General features: G+C 41.8%; 1 protein-coding gene across 1 annotated transcript in view; it reads left to right on the top strand.

Moving 5' to 3' along the window:
• GALNT9 (polypeptide N-acetylgalactosaminyltransferase 9) overlaps positions 1-19,781 on the top strand; it is a 161,602-nt gene that overhangs the window by 59,009 nt on the left and 82,812 nt on the right. Inside the window, exon 5 of the mRNA XM_052797384.1 lies at positions 11,279-11,476. Within this exon, the coding sequence (XP_052653344.1) occupies positions 11,279-11,476 (198 nt within the window). The remainder of the gene's footprint in view (positions 1-11,278; positions 11,477-19,781) is intronic.

Below are 19,781 nucleotides of genomic sequence, written 5' to 3'. Positions count from 1 at the left end.
AATGGTGTCAATAAGCAGAAAAGGGTTTTGTGGTTGCTTTTGGGTTTGTTTGGGTTTTTTTTTAACCTTACTGCTTTGCATTAATGTTAGAAAGTGGTGAAATCAGCATAGCAAGAACCTAGACCTCTCAGTAAATGAGACTGTGAATATATCTGAGGTAAAAAGTGTTTGCATTTACTGCATCCTCCCTGGTGTACTCTCCTTTCAACAAGTGTGCTTAAGTCTCACTAATACTGCTGAGCCAGTCTGCGCAGCTGCTTTGAGACCACTTGGTTTCTGGAGTAGCCGCAGAGGATGAATGAGAATAGCAAACATGCACCAGAAGCATCACATATCCCTTTGTTTCAGAGCCACACGTGGAGGCTCAGAGCGTTCCCTTCTGGTGCTTGTCCTGTTGTTTCCCTCAATCTTTGGGGCTGCTGACAGCCATCTCAAACCTTGTTCTATCTGTTTCCTCCTAGTTTTAATTCTGTCCACCTGTGCATATGCGGTTGCCTGTCATTTCAATTTTCATCTCATCTTCTTTTACTAGAAGGGACTGGAAGTCCTTCCATCTGGACCGCTTTATTTTTTTCCCACTAGGTTAACATTACCCCTACTCCATAACCCTATAAACTTGGTAGTCGTGCAGGAGTATCTTGTTAAAGTACTGCTGTTCTATTCTCCTACTAAGTCTCATCCTGCATGAATATTTCCCCCCATTTTCAGTGTATATTCATGTATTTAGAGGCCACATGGATTGCTCCCACTCAAAGCTGTCTGTGGATTATTTGTGAGGCAATTAAAAAGAAGCCATTCCTTTACCACAGAAAAGAGCATTAGCTTTTTGTTTGGTTTGCATTCCATCTAAAAGTCAAGTACCTGCCGTGCAATTTTAATCTCCCAATCTGTGGCTGCTTTACCTGCCTAATCAGTTGGCAGATTAATTCATAAAGAATCAGAGAAGGACTTCTTCACTTTCTCATGAAATATGCAGGACTCTGACAACAAAAAAACTTTTCTTTAAACAGTAGTTGCCCCATTTATGGGTGAGCTTTTGCCTTGTATCGCACTATAACATTTTACAGGCTCTCACAGCATTACTCTCCAGGGACACTTCTAAACTAAAATACAATCTGGTAGGATATAAAAAAAATCCTCTACAACCTGGCAGGTCAAATTAACTATTGAATTATTTATTTTGCTGTGCTTAATTGCTGCTTTTTTGCTTCTCAGGTGTTGAAATGTATTAGCTCAGAGCAGAGACTTTGTACTGACCTGTTCCCCTTAAGGCTTTTGATAGCGTGAGCCAGTACTGCTGCTGTGAGAGAAAAAGTGGAGAGGACTAGCTGAAAGGGAGGCCATTACTATTAATTCTCAAATGGAATTTTAAATTAAAATTACATGATAATATATATGTACAGTTCACCTGTACAATTCTACCTGTCCTGCAGTAGAACCTTGTCTGTTTTTAATGGTTACTTAACATCAGTAGAAGTCAGCATGTAGAGTCGGCAACCCAGCAGAACCAATAGGTATGAAAAGCTCCTGTACATTCCTCTCTGAGGGTATATTTAAGCTTGTATAGTTCAGTTTTGCCTTCAGTCCTCTGAAGATTTCAGCATTCCTCCTCCAACTTTTGTATTAGGCCCACCCACTGTGCGTTAAGCAGCCCACAGTAACACTGAGTACAGACCATTGCGTCCTGGCTGCTAATTGTGTTGCAGAAGATGTAGAGCATTATATAGACTCCTGTCTTTGAGAGATGGGAAAGAATAACATGACAAGCAGAAGAGAACTTCACTACATTATATCTGGGAGCAGGAAAGAGAGATAGCAGAGATGGGGTGTTAATTCCGGTGAGAAAAAGGACACATTGAGTGAAGGAGAGCAGAAATCAGTAAGTGAAAGGCAGAGGCCACAATATATTAGCAGCCGTAAAGAGGGTGCTAGGAGCCATAAAAGAAGACATAATGATAGAGTATTATACTTGCATTCTATCTTAGGAATTGCTTTTGCTCCTATCACAGAGGTAGTATCAGAGCACTGAATGGAATTGTGCAGTACTGTAGTAATTCAAATTTTGCCAGACAAAGGGGGAGTAGCAATAAGGAAGCAGTGGAGTAAGAAGATTTAATCAAAAGATTTAAATATACCAGAGAGACAGAGACAACCCGACATGAGAAAGAGGACCTGAAATATAAGCCAAGTATCCCTCAGACTGTGCCACACACATCCCATCATCACAGATGTCCTGGTTTCAGCTGGGACAGAGTTAATTTTCTTCCTAGTAACTGGTACAGTGTGCTTTGGATTTAGTGTGAGAAGAATGTTGATAACACACTGATGTTTTAGTTGTTGCTAAGTAGTGCTTATCCCAAGTTAAGGATCTTTCAGTTTCCCATGCTCTGCCAGCGAGGAGGTGCACAAGAAGCTGGGAGGGAGCATAGCCAGGACAGCTGACCTGAACTAGCCAAAGGGATATTCCATACCATAGGATGTCATGCTCGGTATATAAACTGAGGGGAGTTGGCCAGGAGGGACTGATCGCTGCTCAGGCATCCGTCAGCGGGTGGTGAGCAATTGCGTTGTGCATCACTTGTCTTTTCTTGGGTCTAATTTATCTCTTTTTGTTATATTCCTTTTCGTTACAATTATTATTATTATTGTTATTATATTTGTATTGTTATTATTATTTTTTAAAATTTAGTTATTAAACTGTTCTTATCTCAACCCACCAGTTTTACTTTTTTTTTCCAATTCTCCTCCCCACCCCACTGGGAGCAGGGAGGAGTGAGTGAGTGACTGCATGGTGCTTAGTTGCTGGCTGGGGTTAAACCACAACAATGGATTATCCCTGAAGTTGGCAGTGTTTTAAAAATATAGAAAGCTGGTATTTTAATGAACTAAGAAGAAGAGCTAAAGATCAAGATCCCTAGGTCTATGGATGACACTTTGTAGGTGCTATTTTATACTGCAATATGTAGTGCAATTTGCTGTGGTGGCTGTAAGCAGTGGATTCTCGAGGAAGTGTGTCAAGGAAAAAGGAAGTTGATTTCCTCCTAATCTTCTACTAACTTTGGTTATTCCCAGTACTGTGTAACAGAGACATGGTTATGCTTTTGTAGGGCAAAGGCACAAGGTCTTTGCCCCCCTGAAAGCTCCCTTATTAATGTTTTCATATTACTGGAAGACAATATCTGCCAGCAGGTAAACTCCCCACCCGCCCTGTTCAAGCTCAGGTGGCTCTTTGGGGACCTGGCAAGGTCCAGGTTGTTCTTTCCTTCTAGTGAGAGAAGTGCTGAAGGTGAGGGTGAAATTACATTTGCAGTCCTTCTCCTGTGCAGTCCCTCCCCTCTGGAGGGTTCAAGCCTATCACTCCTGCTCAGGACATGGTTCATTGCAGCATCCCTGGTACCGTGGTAAGTTTGGCCTGGCAAGTTTTAGTTATGCAAATGCAAAGTACAGGACGTGTTTATTAAGGGAGTTTTTTCTCATCCAAAGCCTCTACCATCACTTAGGATCAATTTGGTAACTTAATGGAATACATGTTTTAGATAGCAAAAGTGAACTAATATTATCTGAGTGAAGAGGGCAGCGTGCAACATAAGCCATGTGGGCCTTTCAGATTCATGGGACAGTGCCAGCTTACATACAGAGGACATGCCAGAAAAGCAACTTCAACTATTCATCTACCTAAACAACCTAGAGTGTTCATTGAAGCATCCTCATTGCTTTTCAGTGGTGCAGAAAAGAGCTATTCAGATTTGGCAGCCAAAGAGCTGATCTTTAACTCTCCAGCAGGCATTTATGCTGCATTCGCTCCGTTCTGGCTGGGGCCTGCAGGTCTGAAACCTCCCCAGGCACACAGGAATGCTGATAGAGATGTCAGGTAGAACAGATGGGGAATTTCTCTCTCCTCTTAAAGACTGAGGAAGGGAGTATGAAATTTTTTTTTTTTTTAGTTCTCTGAACACTTATTTACAGGAAAGGCATTCTGCATGAAATATTCCTCAGTTGGCCTCAGTGAAGAATTATGTATGTCAGTAGATCTGCTTGTCTGCATCTGATAAATGTATATTGCCAATGAAATGTGAGGTAGCGTATAAAATCACATGCAAAATAAGCTTTCAGTTTACACAGATCTTTTTCTTATATTTCCGTGTTAAGTTTTTACTTCATGGTACCTGACAGTGGTACAGCCAGAGTAAAATACAGTGTTAAACCCACTGAGCCATAAAATCTAGCAGATGAGACCATGTTGTCTTTCATTTATGTCTTATAAGGACTCTTCCTTAAGTCCTTGCAAGAAAAGAAAAAAGAAATTCTGATTTGTGAAAGGGGGAAAAAGAAAGGTTGGATTTTTTTAATGTTAGTTCTTCATTTTTTATTGGAGTAAAAATCAGAATAGTGATGGTGGAGAGGAAAAAAAGACAACGTTTATCTCAAAAGAACCCAGAGACTAGGGTATTTGGGTACTCGCCTGGGACGGGGCAGATTTTAAGAGAGACATTTCCCAATGCAATTCCTGTCATTTAGGAAAGGATTTACTTTTGGACAAATTCAGAAAAAGTGACTTGCGGGGGGGCAGGAAAGGGAGGTATTGACAAATGCCTAGTACAATCATTCTAATTAAGAACTGAAAAGTATTCTGGGTCCACTCCTGAGATGATGCATGTTAGCAAGGCATCCCTGAAGTTGTGAAGTCCATTGAAGTGGAAGAGTTGGACAGCAGAGAATCTGGCCTGCAGCATGCATGTGGTTTCTCTTAGATCACATGCATTTATTCCTATGTTGTGCCCTTTTAAAAGTCTGCTTGAAGTCAGCAGGTATTTTTACATATTTAAAAAGGTGAATTATATAATCATGTATGCTGAGGAGCTCATTACTAACTTGTTTTTATCTGTTTTTTATGTGGAAGAAGCTGTTCTTTTTAGTGCTGTGAAAAATCAGACTTCCCCATTGGCATGAACTCTCCGGCAATCTGATAAGGATGTAAGACAGCATACAATTTTTGTTTGCTATGGTTTCCTGTGGGGTTTGAGCTGCTCTGAATTGGCCCAATATTAAATACATAATGTATATATGTTCAGAGATTGACTTACAATGGGATTAGAGAAGCCTTTGTGATCACAGTATGACCCCTGCCTTTGCTCTCAATCTTTTCACAGGCTTATTCTATACTCTGGGTTAAATTCTGCCTTCCAACTCTTTTCCTAACTGTAATGTTTACCTTGGGAGCACTTTTTCTTTGAGGTCCACAGTACTGGCATTGCTGGAGCTCCCACTGAAGTCATCATGGGTGCTCAACACCTTGGAAAATCCAGTGTTAATCCAGAAATTGACCCACTGGTAGGCAAAAGCATTAAATGCATGAAATGCATGGGCTATATTTGGCGATATGCTCAACAGTCTTGGACAAATCGACACATCCTTGTGTTGTGAATTTGCTACTCATCAGAGATTCCTTCTACAAATTCCCCAAGAGAGTTTCTGTAAGGAGTCGTCACTTACCAAGGCACCTGCTGTGGATGTTCCTCCCAGCACAGCATGTCCTTGTGCCTGTGGGAAGCTCACCAAAATCATGGGACAGCGATATGCTTTGTGGCTTTTCAACCAAGCACTGTCAATCGCAGGGCTAAGTCCTGGGAATGAGACTTCAGCAGTGTGTTGCTGTATTTCTGGAACTGCTTCAGAGAAATAAAACCCAAGTGAAAATACCCTTTAGCCTAGTGGAGTCTGTAAAAGAACTAAATTTACTGTCCTTTCTCTTCCGGCTTTAACCATTCACCAGCAATCTATTCAGAGTAAGAAGAGGACACTGGCAAATATATATTTTTAGAGAGGGTAGAAGGGAGGGACTTCCTATGTCACTCAAATTCCAGCCCAAATTGTCTGCTTGGTTTTTATTAGGTAGAAAAAAGAACTGGATGATGTGAAGCACTACCTTTAAAGCTGAATCTTTTGATTATATTTAGTTTACTGAAATCCATCATGTCTCTGAATATGCCTGGGAGAATTTTTCCTCTTGCTCCAGTAAATAACTTGTTAACAATATATGCTACTCTGTGCCCATAAAGTACATTGACTCAGATACAAGCTAGGAACCTAATATTTTTGCATCTGTGAAAAATAGAGATGAATCTCAAAATTCACATCTGGCTTATGTACCTAATCAGGCAGGGCTGAATCCTGCCTCGCTGCCAGCAGTGGCCACGTGGAAAGGAAATACTCGAGCAACATATTGCAGCTCATCAGCATAGCATGTTGAACATATTTGGACTTCAGCAACCTCTTCCACTCTGTCCTTTTAGTCCTGGGAGCTGCCAGGAGCACCTGACTTCTGCAGATGCACAGTGCGAAAAACAAGACAAGGAGAAAAAAAAACAGGGAAAGAAAACTGGTGTCTCTAAAGAGGATGAGTAAATCTACATAATAATGTAGCAGCTTAAAATTAGGAAAAAATTAGAAATTACTAGGAAAGATTTAATCATAATCCTTTCAAAAACCTGAAGCAATTAGACAAATCCAGAATTACCAGCAAAGTTGACAAAGGATTTGATGAACGTGCAGCTCAGCTTACAGAGACAAAGACACTGCGTAAGTCCATTGAGCCTAACAGAGCTACTCCAAGGCTGGACTTCACTAGCAATGAATAGCAATAACCCCCCCCTCATATTTCATGGATTACCTAAGATAAGCAATGTAAACACACTCCATTACCCAGTTCTGTTCAAGCTTACAGTCCTTCTTCATTGGCCATTACCTAGGGAGCTTGGCAGGCAGAAAAATAGAGCACAAGCAGTGTCAGTGGTGCAGAGGGTATTGGCAGAATCTGGGATTTGAATGTGCCTGTAGATCTCACTGAGATGAGCTAGGGCTTGGCATTCAGATGCCCATTGCTATTTCTGCTGTCCCTGATTGGGCAAGACAAGCTGTGAAATCTCACAGGTGTACAATGTTTGATTAAATGGCTCTCCATTCTGAGGTCTGCTAAGTAACAGAGAACAACTCTGCACTGGATTTTCTCTTTCCATCTGTGACTCGGAGCCTGCTCTCTTACTTGTAGGTGTGAACATATTTTAGAAGTTAGATAAATGTGCAGTCTGTCCAGATACTGAACCTTTCCTGTTCCTAATACCTGCAGGGATGTGATTTCCACACATGTGGATACAGACAGAGGAAGAAAGTCACCTCCATTGATGGGGATGGGAGGCTGAGAAAATGAAGTCCCAGCAGTTGCTTTCATACCAATTCACTCCATAACCTTGGCATGGCATTTTACTTCATCTATAACCTGAGGGTAGAGATACCAACACTTGCTGAAGTAGTAATATCTTCAACATTTACAGTTCTTGAGTGCAGGGGACCAAAACAGATCTTCCATCACATGGACAGCTTTCAAATGCCTCACATTTCATGAAAGTTCAAAATCTGAGATTTCAAATTAATAGATTGATAGAGATTAATGAAATTTCATCATGTGTTTTGATCCGACTGTTGTATTACACTCCAGAGATCCCTCCTTGTGCCATTCAGATGCAAAGTACCAAGTCAGGTGGTAATAAATGTAAGCCATACAACTGGAAAAACACAGGAATTCAGTCAACTGTACAGTGACAGGAGTAGTTTGGTGATGGCTGGTGTGACAGCAGCACCAGAGCTGGGAATAGAATGTTCTTGTTGTGAAGAAAATGAAGACCCAGATTAGCATTTCCAAAACACAAGTATCAGATGAACACAATCACAAATATGATTGAGGGCTGAAAATCAGAGTGACTGTTAAATATTTTCTTCACATTCTTTCTTTAACCATTATTTGGGATACACTTCAACAGTCCAATTTTAAGGTGTCTTGCAAAGTAACAGGCTAAATTCCTTCTATATTCAAAATAGGCTCCTCTGGAACATTATTAATCTCACCTGTTTTTAGTGTCTACATTATTATGAGAAGCACCTTAGTATAAAAGTGCCATCCTCTGCCTTTCTCTGCTGAGAATGGAAGTTTGAGGCAATTACCTTGGATGTGGGGGGTCTATTGCAGACATCTGACTTTAAGGGAGAAGAATTCCTTATCTCTTCTAGCTTTTTCATTACATGATCTCAATCTACCCTTCCAAGGAAAATACTTGCAAAATGAGCACACAAGGAGGAAATGTAGAAGGAACATGGAAACTTTAGGGTAGTTTTAAGTATGATGGTTGAACAGTCTTGCTTTGTACCAGCATAAACAACCCAATAATTGAGGACTTGAGGATTTGGTGACCAAAGAACTCTAACCAAGAGAGATAAAAATAGTTTTAAAAACTCCTAGTCTTTCCTTGCTTGTCAAAGACCTGTTTCCAGAATCAGATGGTAGTGAATAAGAATGACAGAATTTGATTCTTACAAAGGAAACCCATTTACAGATTTCTGCTTCGGAAGGCATGCAGTCAGTTTTCCTGCTTTGCAGGGCAGATCTGGAAATCAGACTCAAACATAATAAATTTGTGCATGCTATGGGAGTCACTGGGTGCCACTGTGCCCTGTGACGTGCACCAGGTCTCACTGGAGGATGTAATCGCTCTGCTCGGTGACTTCCCCACTGCACCAAATCTGTTGAAGCAATGCCCAAGGGCTTCAGGAGTGGGCCGCCTCCCAAGGTGTTGTTTAGTTTGCAAGGAACTCAGAGTCAGTTTTGCAACGAGGCTTCTGCCGCAACTGCTTCACATGGAAGGTGACCTGCTCCAAGGTCATTTTTTTTCCTCCACAATCACAGAGGAGGATTCTTCTTTCAGTCAATTAGTGGCCTGTCATTAGTGACATCTATACCTGTTGTTTGTTATTTTGAAAACCTTTGTTTCAGAGGCTAGAAGGGAGTGGGAGAGCCTCCTGCTGATATTATGCACAGGGGTTACCACAGCCATGCATGGAGGCACCTGATTCATGATGCGAGAGGTGTGTCTGGCTGACATCTCTGCTGTTCTGCTGTATTTTCTTCTGCTGCCTCTAGGATGATAAGCAGAGATAGCATTATGGAAAGAACAAAGCAGATTCATTCTGCATTCTTCTCTGCTTTATTGGAGTTGCAAGAGTTTTTCTGCCATCCACTCACTGGTATTTAAAACCATTAATCTCATAAACATAATCTCATATTAATAAAGGAAGCGGCTTATCCTCATTTGGTAGGTCATATTAGCTCTTTCTGTGGGTACATGAGTGTGGCCTAAAGACCGCACAAATTGACATACTGAATCAGGCACTGCACTGTCCTGAATCTCTCTCTGTTGTTTCTTGTCTCTCCCACAGAAAGAAAGAAAAAAAAAAAAAATGTCCTTTGAGTCTGGGGTGCAGTTCTTTAAATGCCATGCAAAAAAAGGGGGAAAAAGAAACAACATATGATCCTGCTGACTAAGGAAATATTTTAAAGCCAAAAAGGTACTTAACCTGAGCTGAAATCACTGTACCTCCCCTGGGCTGATGCACTTTCATGCTTCTATGGAGATCTTTGGTACCTTGCAGGACTGGGCTTTCACAGTAGTAGTACTGCACCAAAAATTGCAGGTGGCAGGCAGTAGTAAGAGAGACCTCAGGCCATTCCAGTCATGAGGGATGCATTGATTTATTCCCAAAATAAATCAAGTAGAGTAACAAAACAATACATGTTGCATATGAGATGAATGTCTCTTTCATAACCTTCCTGGCCAGGGGGAATTTCTGCAACTTGCAATGTCGTTCTTCTCTTCCCACCATGCTTGTGATCATCCTTTTAATTAAAACTTCCATGCTCTGTGTTATTGGCATCCAGCTGATAAATTCAAATGTCATTTTTCTAAGGGAATCCAAATAAAACTAGTTTAACTCTCTTCAACTTCTCTGCAAATGAAATGCTGTGACACCTTGTCTTTTGTCAGTTATGCTCTTATTTTACATTGTTTTGTGATGGTTTATTTGCAGTAAGTAGCTCATCATCAATACTCAAGGGGTTTGCTGAATCTATCTGTCTTTTTACTGATGTGGGAGGGGTAAAATGAAGAGAAAGCGAGCAGTACACGACCTCATGTAAGCCATATGGAGTCTGTGTACATAAAAGACAAATATTTTGGCCTCATTCAAGCACAAAGAAATTGCTGCCTTCTTGTGGAAGAGATCAGAAAATTTGTGGTAGTTCAGATTGAGGCAGTAAAGCTTGAAAATGAAGGTTGAATTAATTTCGTAACTTGTCCCTTTCTGTTGGCCTACACAAGAAAATACATGGTAACAAACTAAATATAACAAACAAAATATAAGGCAACAAACTTGAAACCACAAAGGAACAATTGCCTTTTAACCAACAACAAAAGAAAAATGAGAAAAGATCAGTGTTCAAATCCTACTACTATTGTGAATCGCAGCAAACCACCATTCCCTTAAAGATACATGTGAGAGCTCTGCACAATCTTCAAAGCTTATTTCAAGGGGAAACACAGTTACAAAGGAGTCAACTGGTGGCTGTTTCTAATACTGCTTTGAGAAGTGCTTTCCACCCTTATGTAAGTCTGCTACCTCTTTGGATCAGTTTGTATGTAAATTCATAGCAACTTCAGACTACCTTGCTTAGAAATGAATGTTTGCATGAAGCTTTTTAGTTTCCTGAAACACTTTGGGATGTAGCTTCTGTTGAAAGCACATTGATGTTTTAAAGCCTTTTGAAATGATGGCACATTTCCTGCAGTTTGCTGCTTTTGCACCATCTGGCAATTGAAATCTTCTCATCACCAAAGAGGTTTTAGAAGGCATAATGCAGCCATGCTTGTCATTCAAACTAGATCCGATGGGGTCAGTCCTTAGGAAACAAGATTAAAACCTTTGAGTAACCTTCAGATTCATTCACTCCCTGGTGTGTGTTTTGTTCTTTGGGCCTTGTCAGCAAGAGCAGGTATTTAATCACCACCGGGCATCCTGGTGGTGCAGCCATTAGGAGACCATTTAGTTATTCTTGGCCCCAGTGTCTCTCAGCACTTGTGCATTGCAAAATGAACTGACAGTCTCCAGGCCTCAGAATAAGTGTTTGGTAAAATTTTGTGGTGTTAAACTCTGGTACAGCTTCATAAAGGTAACAATTCATGTGCTGTTGCTATATGAAGTACCTCACATCAGGCTCCAGCCTCTTCAGTGTATGACAGTGATCTGTATTCGATCCCGCTATGCCATGTTATGGGCTGCCATCTCTCTGGGTTACTGCTGTCAGTATTAGAGAACTTCGTTTTACCAGACTGCAAAGCAGGACCTGGGATTACTGGATGGCTGTAAAACATTTTGCTGTTTTTATTGTTCTCAGGGTGGAACCTGCACTTACCCGGATCAAAGAAGATCGAAAGCGGATCATCTTACCAGCAATTGACAATATCAAGTACAACACTTTTGAAGTGCAGCAATACGCCAATGCAGCCCACGGCTATAACTGGGGCCTCTGGTGCATGTACATAATCCCACCGCAGGACTGGCTTGATAAAGGGGATGAGTCAGCTCCCATCAGGTAAATCTCCCACGTGCTGTCATTTTGGTACTAGCAATGTTTCCGTCTCTGCTGTCTGGCAAGGGGGAATTGAAGTGAAGCAAGGCTATAGGCTTTGAACCAGGATAGCAAAATGAAACTGAAGAAAACAGATGGCTCTGCAAAGCTGTGGATGCATGCGTCGCATCTCAGAGCTGCACCACAATGTACTCAGAAGTGCATGTGCTCTAGTTGTGAATGAGTGGTTCAAGTTCGCATTGTAGCGCTTAGTAGGATAGCAAGATCTTTTTCATCTATGCTTTTGTTTTCCAGTGGACTCTGGCATGAGTAATAAGCCAGTGAAACGTGTGTATGAGAAACAAAGGTATTTTGTCTGTGATTACAAAGAGGCTGGCTTCACTTTTGGTCTGTAGGCAGCACTCTTGGCCATCAGCCCAAGCCAGAGCTTCCCAGGAGCACTAGTAGGAGATGTGTTAGCCTTGCCTTGTTTGAGAGTTGCTCTTTTTTTTGAGAGCTTTGCACATGTTCTGAGTTTTCCTACTGGATGAATTTTAAAATTAAGTTGGACCACATAGTCAGAGTGTAATTTTATTTTTCTCTGTAAGGGAACATTTTACCTTACAGAAATGGGATTTTTGAAGGAAATACTGTTTCAGGAATTGTGATAGTGTTTTCAAGAATTGTTACAGTGGGAAAACAGGAACTGATAAGAAAGGGGCTTTCGTTCCCCTTTATTTGAAAATTTACATCTTTCAGCCCTTCATCTCCAGTGCAGATGCTTGTCTAACAGCTCCTCTGAGATGTATTGTGCTGGGTGAAGGGTCCTGTTGTTAGCAACTGTTGAAATAAATGCTAAAAAATATGAAGGCCAGGTAGGCACTTTAGGTTGCTCTGCCCTACTTTTGAGATTTCTTAGGAAGGACACAAATTACCACCTTAGAGTCATCTCCATTTTGATGTATATCAGCTTCATCCTAAAGTAAGTTAAAACTCTATTGTATGGTCCCAATGTAGGTTCTGGCAGAGAAGCTGAGGTACTTCCCTTCCAGTGTAACGCTTGAGCTGTCAGGTCCTGAGAAGTCCATCCAAGCACTTCAAACAACATACCCAACTGGAAGGATCCAAGCGGTCTTTTGGAAGTGAAGGGACAGCAGCTGATCACATTTCTAAGTGATTGGTTGGATGACATCATCTCACAGGATCCATCCCTTATATAGAGAGTAATATTTCAATCCATTTTTGAGCAAGTGTTGCAAGTTGCGCTTAGATTCATTCTCATGCCCTCTGACTGCAAAACAGAGCTATACAGTAACATTAACCTTATTTACTACAAGACAGCACAGTCCTTCTTCACTGACCCTTTGCTCAGCTTGAAACCTCAAGAAGCAGGAAAGTAATTACTTAGGAAATCAGTTTTCCTGGATAACATGCCCTGCTCTCCTCACATTGTTTTAAAAGTGCAGAGTTTTTTGTATCTATTTTGCTCAGCCCTGAGAAATAGTTTATTGATGAAGGAAAATTAATCAGCCAAAGCTTTCATTCCTGAAATCAGGGTTTCAGTCTTTTATTCCTGAAAGGTTTTGCACACTTCATTACTTCCAGTTTATATGTGAAATCACTGTATTAATCTTCACATGAGTTGTTCTAGTATTTGAGTATCTTCTGTTCTGGAGACAATGATCACACATCAGATAAGACTGAACTAAGAGGTTAAACCTCAGCAAGTTCTTAGACATGATTTTCAGTGGTGGTAGCTTGTGCATTCCCTAAAGTATGGAAGCTGCATCTGCAAAACTCTTCTGGAAATTCAACTACAGATCTTTTTAATAGAGAATAAGGAATCTCATCCTTGTAATGAGGGGTTAAGAGGGTTTTTTAAGCGCTACAGGGTCTGATTTACCATGGGTTTTCCTCAGGTTTATATTCAAGCTTGCCGGAGTTATACCAGCACTGAGCTGGACTCATACAGAAGTGAATAAGGTCCAAACTCAGGCACTGAGTAGTGTTGAAATCTGATGCACGTAAGTAGCTGGCTCCCGAGAGCAGCGACTTTATTCTGAACCCGAGTGAAGAAACCCTCTAATTCAACAGTGCATAAACTGCCCAGAGACAGATGAGACAAGCAGCACAAGGAGAGTGCCCAACCCTTGATGACAAATATCAGGAGCACTGAGACATTGTGATTGCAGAAGTATCTCTCCTGCAAATAATGAATTACATGCCCTAAAATGCAGAGACATCAACATTGAACCGTGAACACTTACCTGTCTCCCTGGGAATATGTGCTTTGAAGGCAGTGATCAAGGAGAGCAGAGCATCCACCTTATACCCACGCTGCACTGATTTCTCATGGGCCTCTGAAGCAGGACCACCTGGATGGATTTGCTGAAGTATTTGGCTGTGCTGTTTTGTGCTCTCGTGTTATGCCTGCCTATAGAAATACAATGCAATTTTGTGGCTTTTAAGTGATATGCCAGCATAATTATGGTAATGGAAAGAGTGAATATGTGACTGTTATTGATGAAAAGGATCAGGAAGTCTGTACTTAGAATTGAGATTTGAAAGCACCCATGATGGGAACTTAGCAGCTGTAGAAAACTTAAGGTATATTTTCAAAAGGAAGGGGAAGTCAGACTAGTGAGCAGACTTTTTAAAAAATCTGTTGGTTTGGTACAGATTTTGATTTTGTAACCAGCTTTTCAAGCCATGTCCCGCAACCATGATTTCTCTTTCAGTCCAGTTTGCAAGGCATGCAAACTGGTCCACACTGGTGGTGTTTGGATCCATGTATCTGTTCAGTGCATTCATAAGATTGCAGGACTGCTCATCAGCATGAAAACTGCAAGTTCATTTAGTCCTTGCTGACACTGTCCCTCTTAAGGCTTCCTCTGACACTGTCTTCAGCAAACAGTGGGTTTGTTCTGTGTCTCTGTGTGTTTTGTAAAAGAAAAGGCTAATAACTAATAACTCCATGACTGCTTTTGCGGTTGGTGTAGCTGAATACTTCCTCCCAGATCTCCAAAGGGATTAAAGATTTTCAGTGTTAAAAAAAATGCGTACCCTGGTATCAGTGAGGATCAGAGCCCTGGCATTTCTGATGTTTGCATTGTATGAATAAATATCGTTGATCTGCAGAAAGTAGAGTCCAATTGCTGTCGTCTTCTGGGATTACACAACAGATGTGCTTACGTCTTTTCTCAGAAGTTTTCTATTTGAAGCCTGATCCTCTACTTTCTTGAACACTAACAGTGGTGTGATCCTACTCAGAGCCTTGCTGGGAAGGAGCAGGAACTGTCCCTCAAGTCAGTGGGGCACCGTATGGGCAGTCATGTCAAGTGCACACCATAAAATGTCAGATCAGCTATTGTGGTCCAAGTGACAAAGGGGATGTGGCCTTGAAGTGCAAAGGCAAAGAAATAGCAAGAACAAAGTGTCAGATTTTGTAAAGATTTCTGATACAGTTTAAAGTCGGTTCTTTTTTTTTTTTTTTCCATGTTAATACTCTGAAATTCAGAACAATTGATGTTCCCCAAATTGGCTTCTGCAGGCAATCCATTTTGCATGTTTGACATTTGAGATGTAAGCTGTCTCTAATGTGAAGATTTAAATGAGGATTGTTATTTTGACACGCTATGTCCATCATGTCATTTTCCATTTGTGTTCCTGAGAACACATTGCCCAGAAATGTCCTTATCATCTGGCAACAAACTGTGTAACAAAGGATCCTATTTCAGAGGATTTCTAATGAATTTGACTATGCATTGAAACAAGCTGGGTTTTTTTCTGTATGCATAAGATACTACTGGTTTTTGGAACAGCAAGGAAGATTTCTGGTATCCTGAGCTCTGGCTCTGGCTCATCTTCCCTCACCTGCCGTGATTATGATGGACTGCTCTGTGTTTGATTTCTTGATCAGCAGCCACTAACATTAGAGTCATTAGTCAGCCTCACTCAGCCAAGCGCTGCACAGCTTTCCATTTTATCTTCCTCCAGCAGCAGTGGTGCATTTCATTGTTGCATATGTTCTCACTTATTGCTTTAATATGCCATTGCTTGGTACCAGTAGGAATGTGTATGTACATGCACTGAACCAGCCACTCCAGAAAGCACGTGTGTCTCGCTCATGGTTATAAATTAGCGTCCAGTATGCCCGCAGTGAAGTGGCTTGTGCTGCCTACTTTAGCTGGGAGTGTGCATGCCCATCTCATGTGCAAGTCAGGCCCCGTCCTGGTCTGTCACAGCGATGGTGATGCAGCCATGTTGGGTCTTTGCTGCTCTGGGAAGAAATCCATCTGTGTACCTGCGTTTAGGAATGGCCTCATCTGTAAAGTCTTTCTGGCTAAACCATGGCGTCATGTAGTAATAAAACTGGTGACTGTTTATTGATTGATTATGGCCATCTTTTCAGTTGCTGGTTCACAGGAGCCTGTAACAGAGCAGTTTTTATTTGTCCAGGTTCTGATGGGTATCCTGCCTGTTCAAAAAAATACACTTCTGTGGGGCATCAGAGAGTTATTCTACATCCCTATGGCTGTGCCTTTCCTAGCCAAGCATTCTGGCTTGCTTTTTTTCACATGCTATAGCTCTCCAAAGGCGTTAACAAACCTTCCCATCATTAAGCTTGTCAGGTTTTTTTCCTGTAGCTCCTGAGCAGCAAATCTGTCCTTGAGTTCTGTTCTCATGGGCTGGTGTGACTCATTCTTGCAGAAGACATGAGTTGTAAGAAAAAATAAATGCTTATGCAGGTACCATGCAGGTTTCCCCACTTGTCTATCAGGTGAGGGGTAAGGTGCTGCTTAGGAACCTGAATCAAAGAGACATTCTGCCATGAAAGGTGGAAAACTCAAAGATATGGCGTGTGATGTGTCATTTGAATCTCTTTCTCTCTGTCCTTATCCCTGTATATATATGTTTATGTTTATATATTTATTTACAGTTATATTTGTGTTTGTAGTTATGTATTTGTGTGTGAGTGTTTGTAGGTCAGTTGTTCTGGAAATTGGACTTGTATGCTCTGAAAACTGTTTCAGATGCAACCTGACTGCATGTACACTGAGCTTAAGGCAGGGGGAGAAAGACGCATAAGGGAGAGGAAGACTTACCGCATCATGTGCAGTATGTCAGTCTAGTGCTCATCTCTTTCTCCTTCACTTCTTCATGAAGCCCCCAGGCAGCATCCTTCAGTTGTCTGTAAAGGGAAGGAGGGGGATGCACCTGGCTGAAGAAATGAGTATCGGCGCCTGCTGGAGTTTTGCCGACAGAGCCATGCTCCTGGAGATCTCGCTAAAACGAAATAGTTGTGACTCAGGCCTACTGCAAGTGGCTTTCATTCCTGGCCAATGTGTTCTCTGTTTCTGGTACCCCACCCCATAGCAGGCGCTGCCCTCTTCCATACAGTGCCTCTTGTTGTGGTTTAACCCCAGCCAGCAACTAAGCACCATGCAGCCACTCACTCTCTCCTCCCCCCTGCCAGTGGGATGGGGAGGAGAATTGGAAAAAAAAAAAGGTAAAACTCATGGGTTAAGAACAGTTTAATAATTGAAATAAAATGTGATAATAATAATAGTAGTAATGAAAAGGGAGATAACAAAAAGAGAGAGAAGTAAAACCAAAGACAGACAAGTGATGCACAATGCAACTGCTCACCACCCGCTGACAGATGCGCAGCCAGTGCCCGATCAGCGATCCCCCTCCTGGCCAATTCCCCCCAGTTTATATACTGAGCATGACGTCCTATGGTATGGAATATCCCTTTGGCTAGTTTGGGTCAGCTGTCCTGGCTATGCTCCCTCCCAGCTTCTTGTGCACCTCCTCACTGGCAGAGCATGGGAAACTGAAAGATCCTTAACTTGGGATAAGCGCTACTTAGCAACAACTAAAACATCAGTGTGTTATCAACATTCTTCTCACACTAAATCCAAAGCACACTGTACCAGTTACTAGGAAAAAAATTAACTCTATCCCAGCCCAAACCAGGACATCTCTTTTCCCTCGCAGCCACCCGCACTGTACCTGCTGCAGCAGCAGGCGGGGAGGGAGGGAGGGAGTGTTTACCACCATGAAGCACTGCTCTCTGTTTCCTCCCTTTCCGCAGGGTATTACCCAGAATAATGTCTCTCTCATATCTCCCTTCCTACAGCCATGCCATCAGGTAATTTCCACAAATTGACTATGCTGTATCTTTCTCCAGTGCAGAATCAATACTATTCTATGCTGCATTTTAAGGCTTTAGCTGCAAAAACCGTTTTGCAGTGTTTACCACATTATCCTTTGAGTGCTGCTGTTGATTATAATTAATGTTTATAACATCCTCAGTTGTGTCAAAAAATATTCCACAGATCAATTAAGTTTCACAACACCTTTGAGGTGTTGGTAAAAAATAGTACACCTCTAATTGCTATAGTGTGATACCTTCCTTCTAAAAATGTCACTATTTTACTTGAAAGTGCATGACTGACTTAAGGAAAAAAGTCCTTTTATATAAAACAGGTGTGGTTTAGGTTAATATATTTTACTCTGAAGCTGTGAAGTGCTAAGGGCATGCACCTGCTCATTTGCTGCCCCTTGGCTAGTGAGCAGTGTTTAAGACATGCTAACACAGTTGCTTTTGCTCATATATCCATTTCTGACTTTCAGGGGAAGTCTTTGCTGCACTGTACTAGAAGTGGTAGATATACTGGAGTTTTTCAGGTACTGGAAAAACCCAGTGATGACGGCCAAGTGAGGGTCTCATGCTTTTTGGGGAGCAGGTTTTTTTAAAAGTGTTTGCAATATGTCAATGTAACACTGTAGTCCAGTATAAAATTATCTACCTATATGCTTAAGGCGCTTTTAGAAGTGAGTCTTGGGCTTTCAAGCTGCTGACGCAGTTCTCAGACTTACCACGTATTATTATGTGTGCTTCACAGATGGAGTAATAGAGGCAGAGGGAGGTGACTCACTGAAGACCAGATGAATGACAGAGCTGGGAACAGAGTCAGGGTCCCCCAGCTCACAGCACTGTTACCAGCTCACTGGGCTGTGCAATTGCATTACACTTAGTTTACAGTTGGGTCAGTCAAAGCACAGGGAACTTAAGGGCCTGGGCGTGATGAGGACTGAATGCCCCAAACTCTGGTTGAACCTGATGGAAGTGTTGGAACATGCAGTATGCAGAATATTCAACATTGTGCATCGTAGGCCAGTTCTTCCATTGCGTCAGGATGTGACCGGGGCAGAACCACAGGCTTTGTTAGTTCAGCATCTGGGGTTGCAGCCGTGCTGCTGTGCAGAAGAGCAGTGGCTGCAGGCAGCCAAATTCAGGTAGAAAAAGGCACTAATGGTGGCAATTTTTGACTGGCTTCTCTGAAAAGCTGGATGTGGTTCCTTCTGCCATTGCACTGCTGTTGTTGCTCATTCCTGAAAACATTTTTTTTCTGAATAAGCCATGAAGGCTTGTGGAGTCTGTATTTGAATATATCTAATGAGAAGAAATAAAACCTAGAAGAGAGAGACGGAGTTGCAAAGGCAGTCCTCAGTGGCATTTGTCTGTGAGTGATGATTATGTAGTTGCATCTAAAATGTATTTCCCACCCCCATTCAATTAACAAGTCAGTGTTTTAATGGACAGAGCCGACAGCTACAAAAATCCATCCCCCAGAGAGAGAGATTCCAGCACCTGAGAGCAGTCTGCAAAGCCTAGCGGTACCGTTCCTCATTAGCAAGGAAGGAGAAATGTCCTCATGGGAGCATCCTGCCGCTGTAAGAAGCTTCCTCTAGAGGATTTGGGGAGGGGGGGGGCTGGAAGGAGAATCAGTCTAAGCCCAAACTAGCAGCTCAGTTTTGCAAAGCAGTGATGCTCTAGCCTTCATCCAGCGAAACCTGTGTTTAGCTTTAAATACATAAAAAGGAAAATGAAGAATGTGGCCTGTGTTTCTTCCCCCCATCTCCTTCCCTTTTTTCTCGTGGTTAACACTTAAGAATTACCTAAATATTCCCTCAAAGGCTTATTTCATTTCAGAGCTACTGAATTCCCTTTTCTTGGTCATGTCCTTCTTTTATTTCAGTTTCTAGACCAAATTTATTCCTTGGTAGCCTAAAATATGGTTTTCAGTGGTGCAGGATGTGACAGTGGGATATGTAGAAAGGCTATGTCTGGTCCTGTGTACAGGAGAGCTCTCAGCCTTTTTAGGCAAGTCTGTCTTCAGGCATGGTTCTAGGAGCTATAAGCAGGAAGATGCATTTTTCCCAAAAACTTGAATTTATAGATGCCATACATTTTGCAAAGATCCTGGTGTATAAGTATATGCATCAACAGAAGATGGATGTGCCCAGCCAGGAGTACCCA

Source organism: Harpia harpyja, chromosome 9 (genome assembly GCF_026419915.1).
Source record: "Harpia harpyja isolate bHarHar1 chromosome 9, bHarHar1 primary haplotype, whole genome shotgun sequence".
Classification (NCBI taxonomy): domain Eukaryota; kingdom Metazoa; phylum Chordata; class Aves; order Accipitriformes; family Accipitridae; genus Harpia; species Harpia harpyja.
This window is presented reverse-complemented; position numbering and strand designations above follow the sequence as displayed.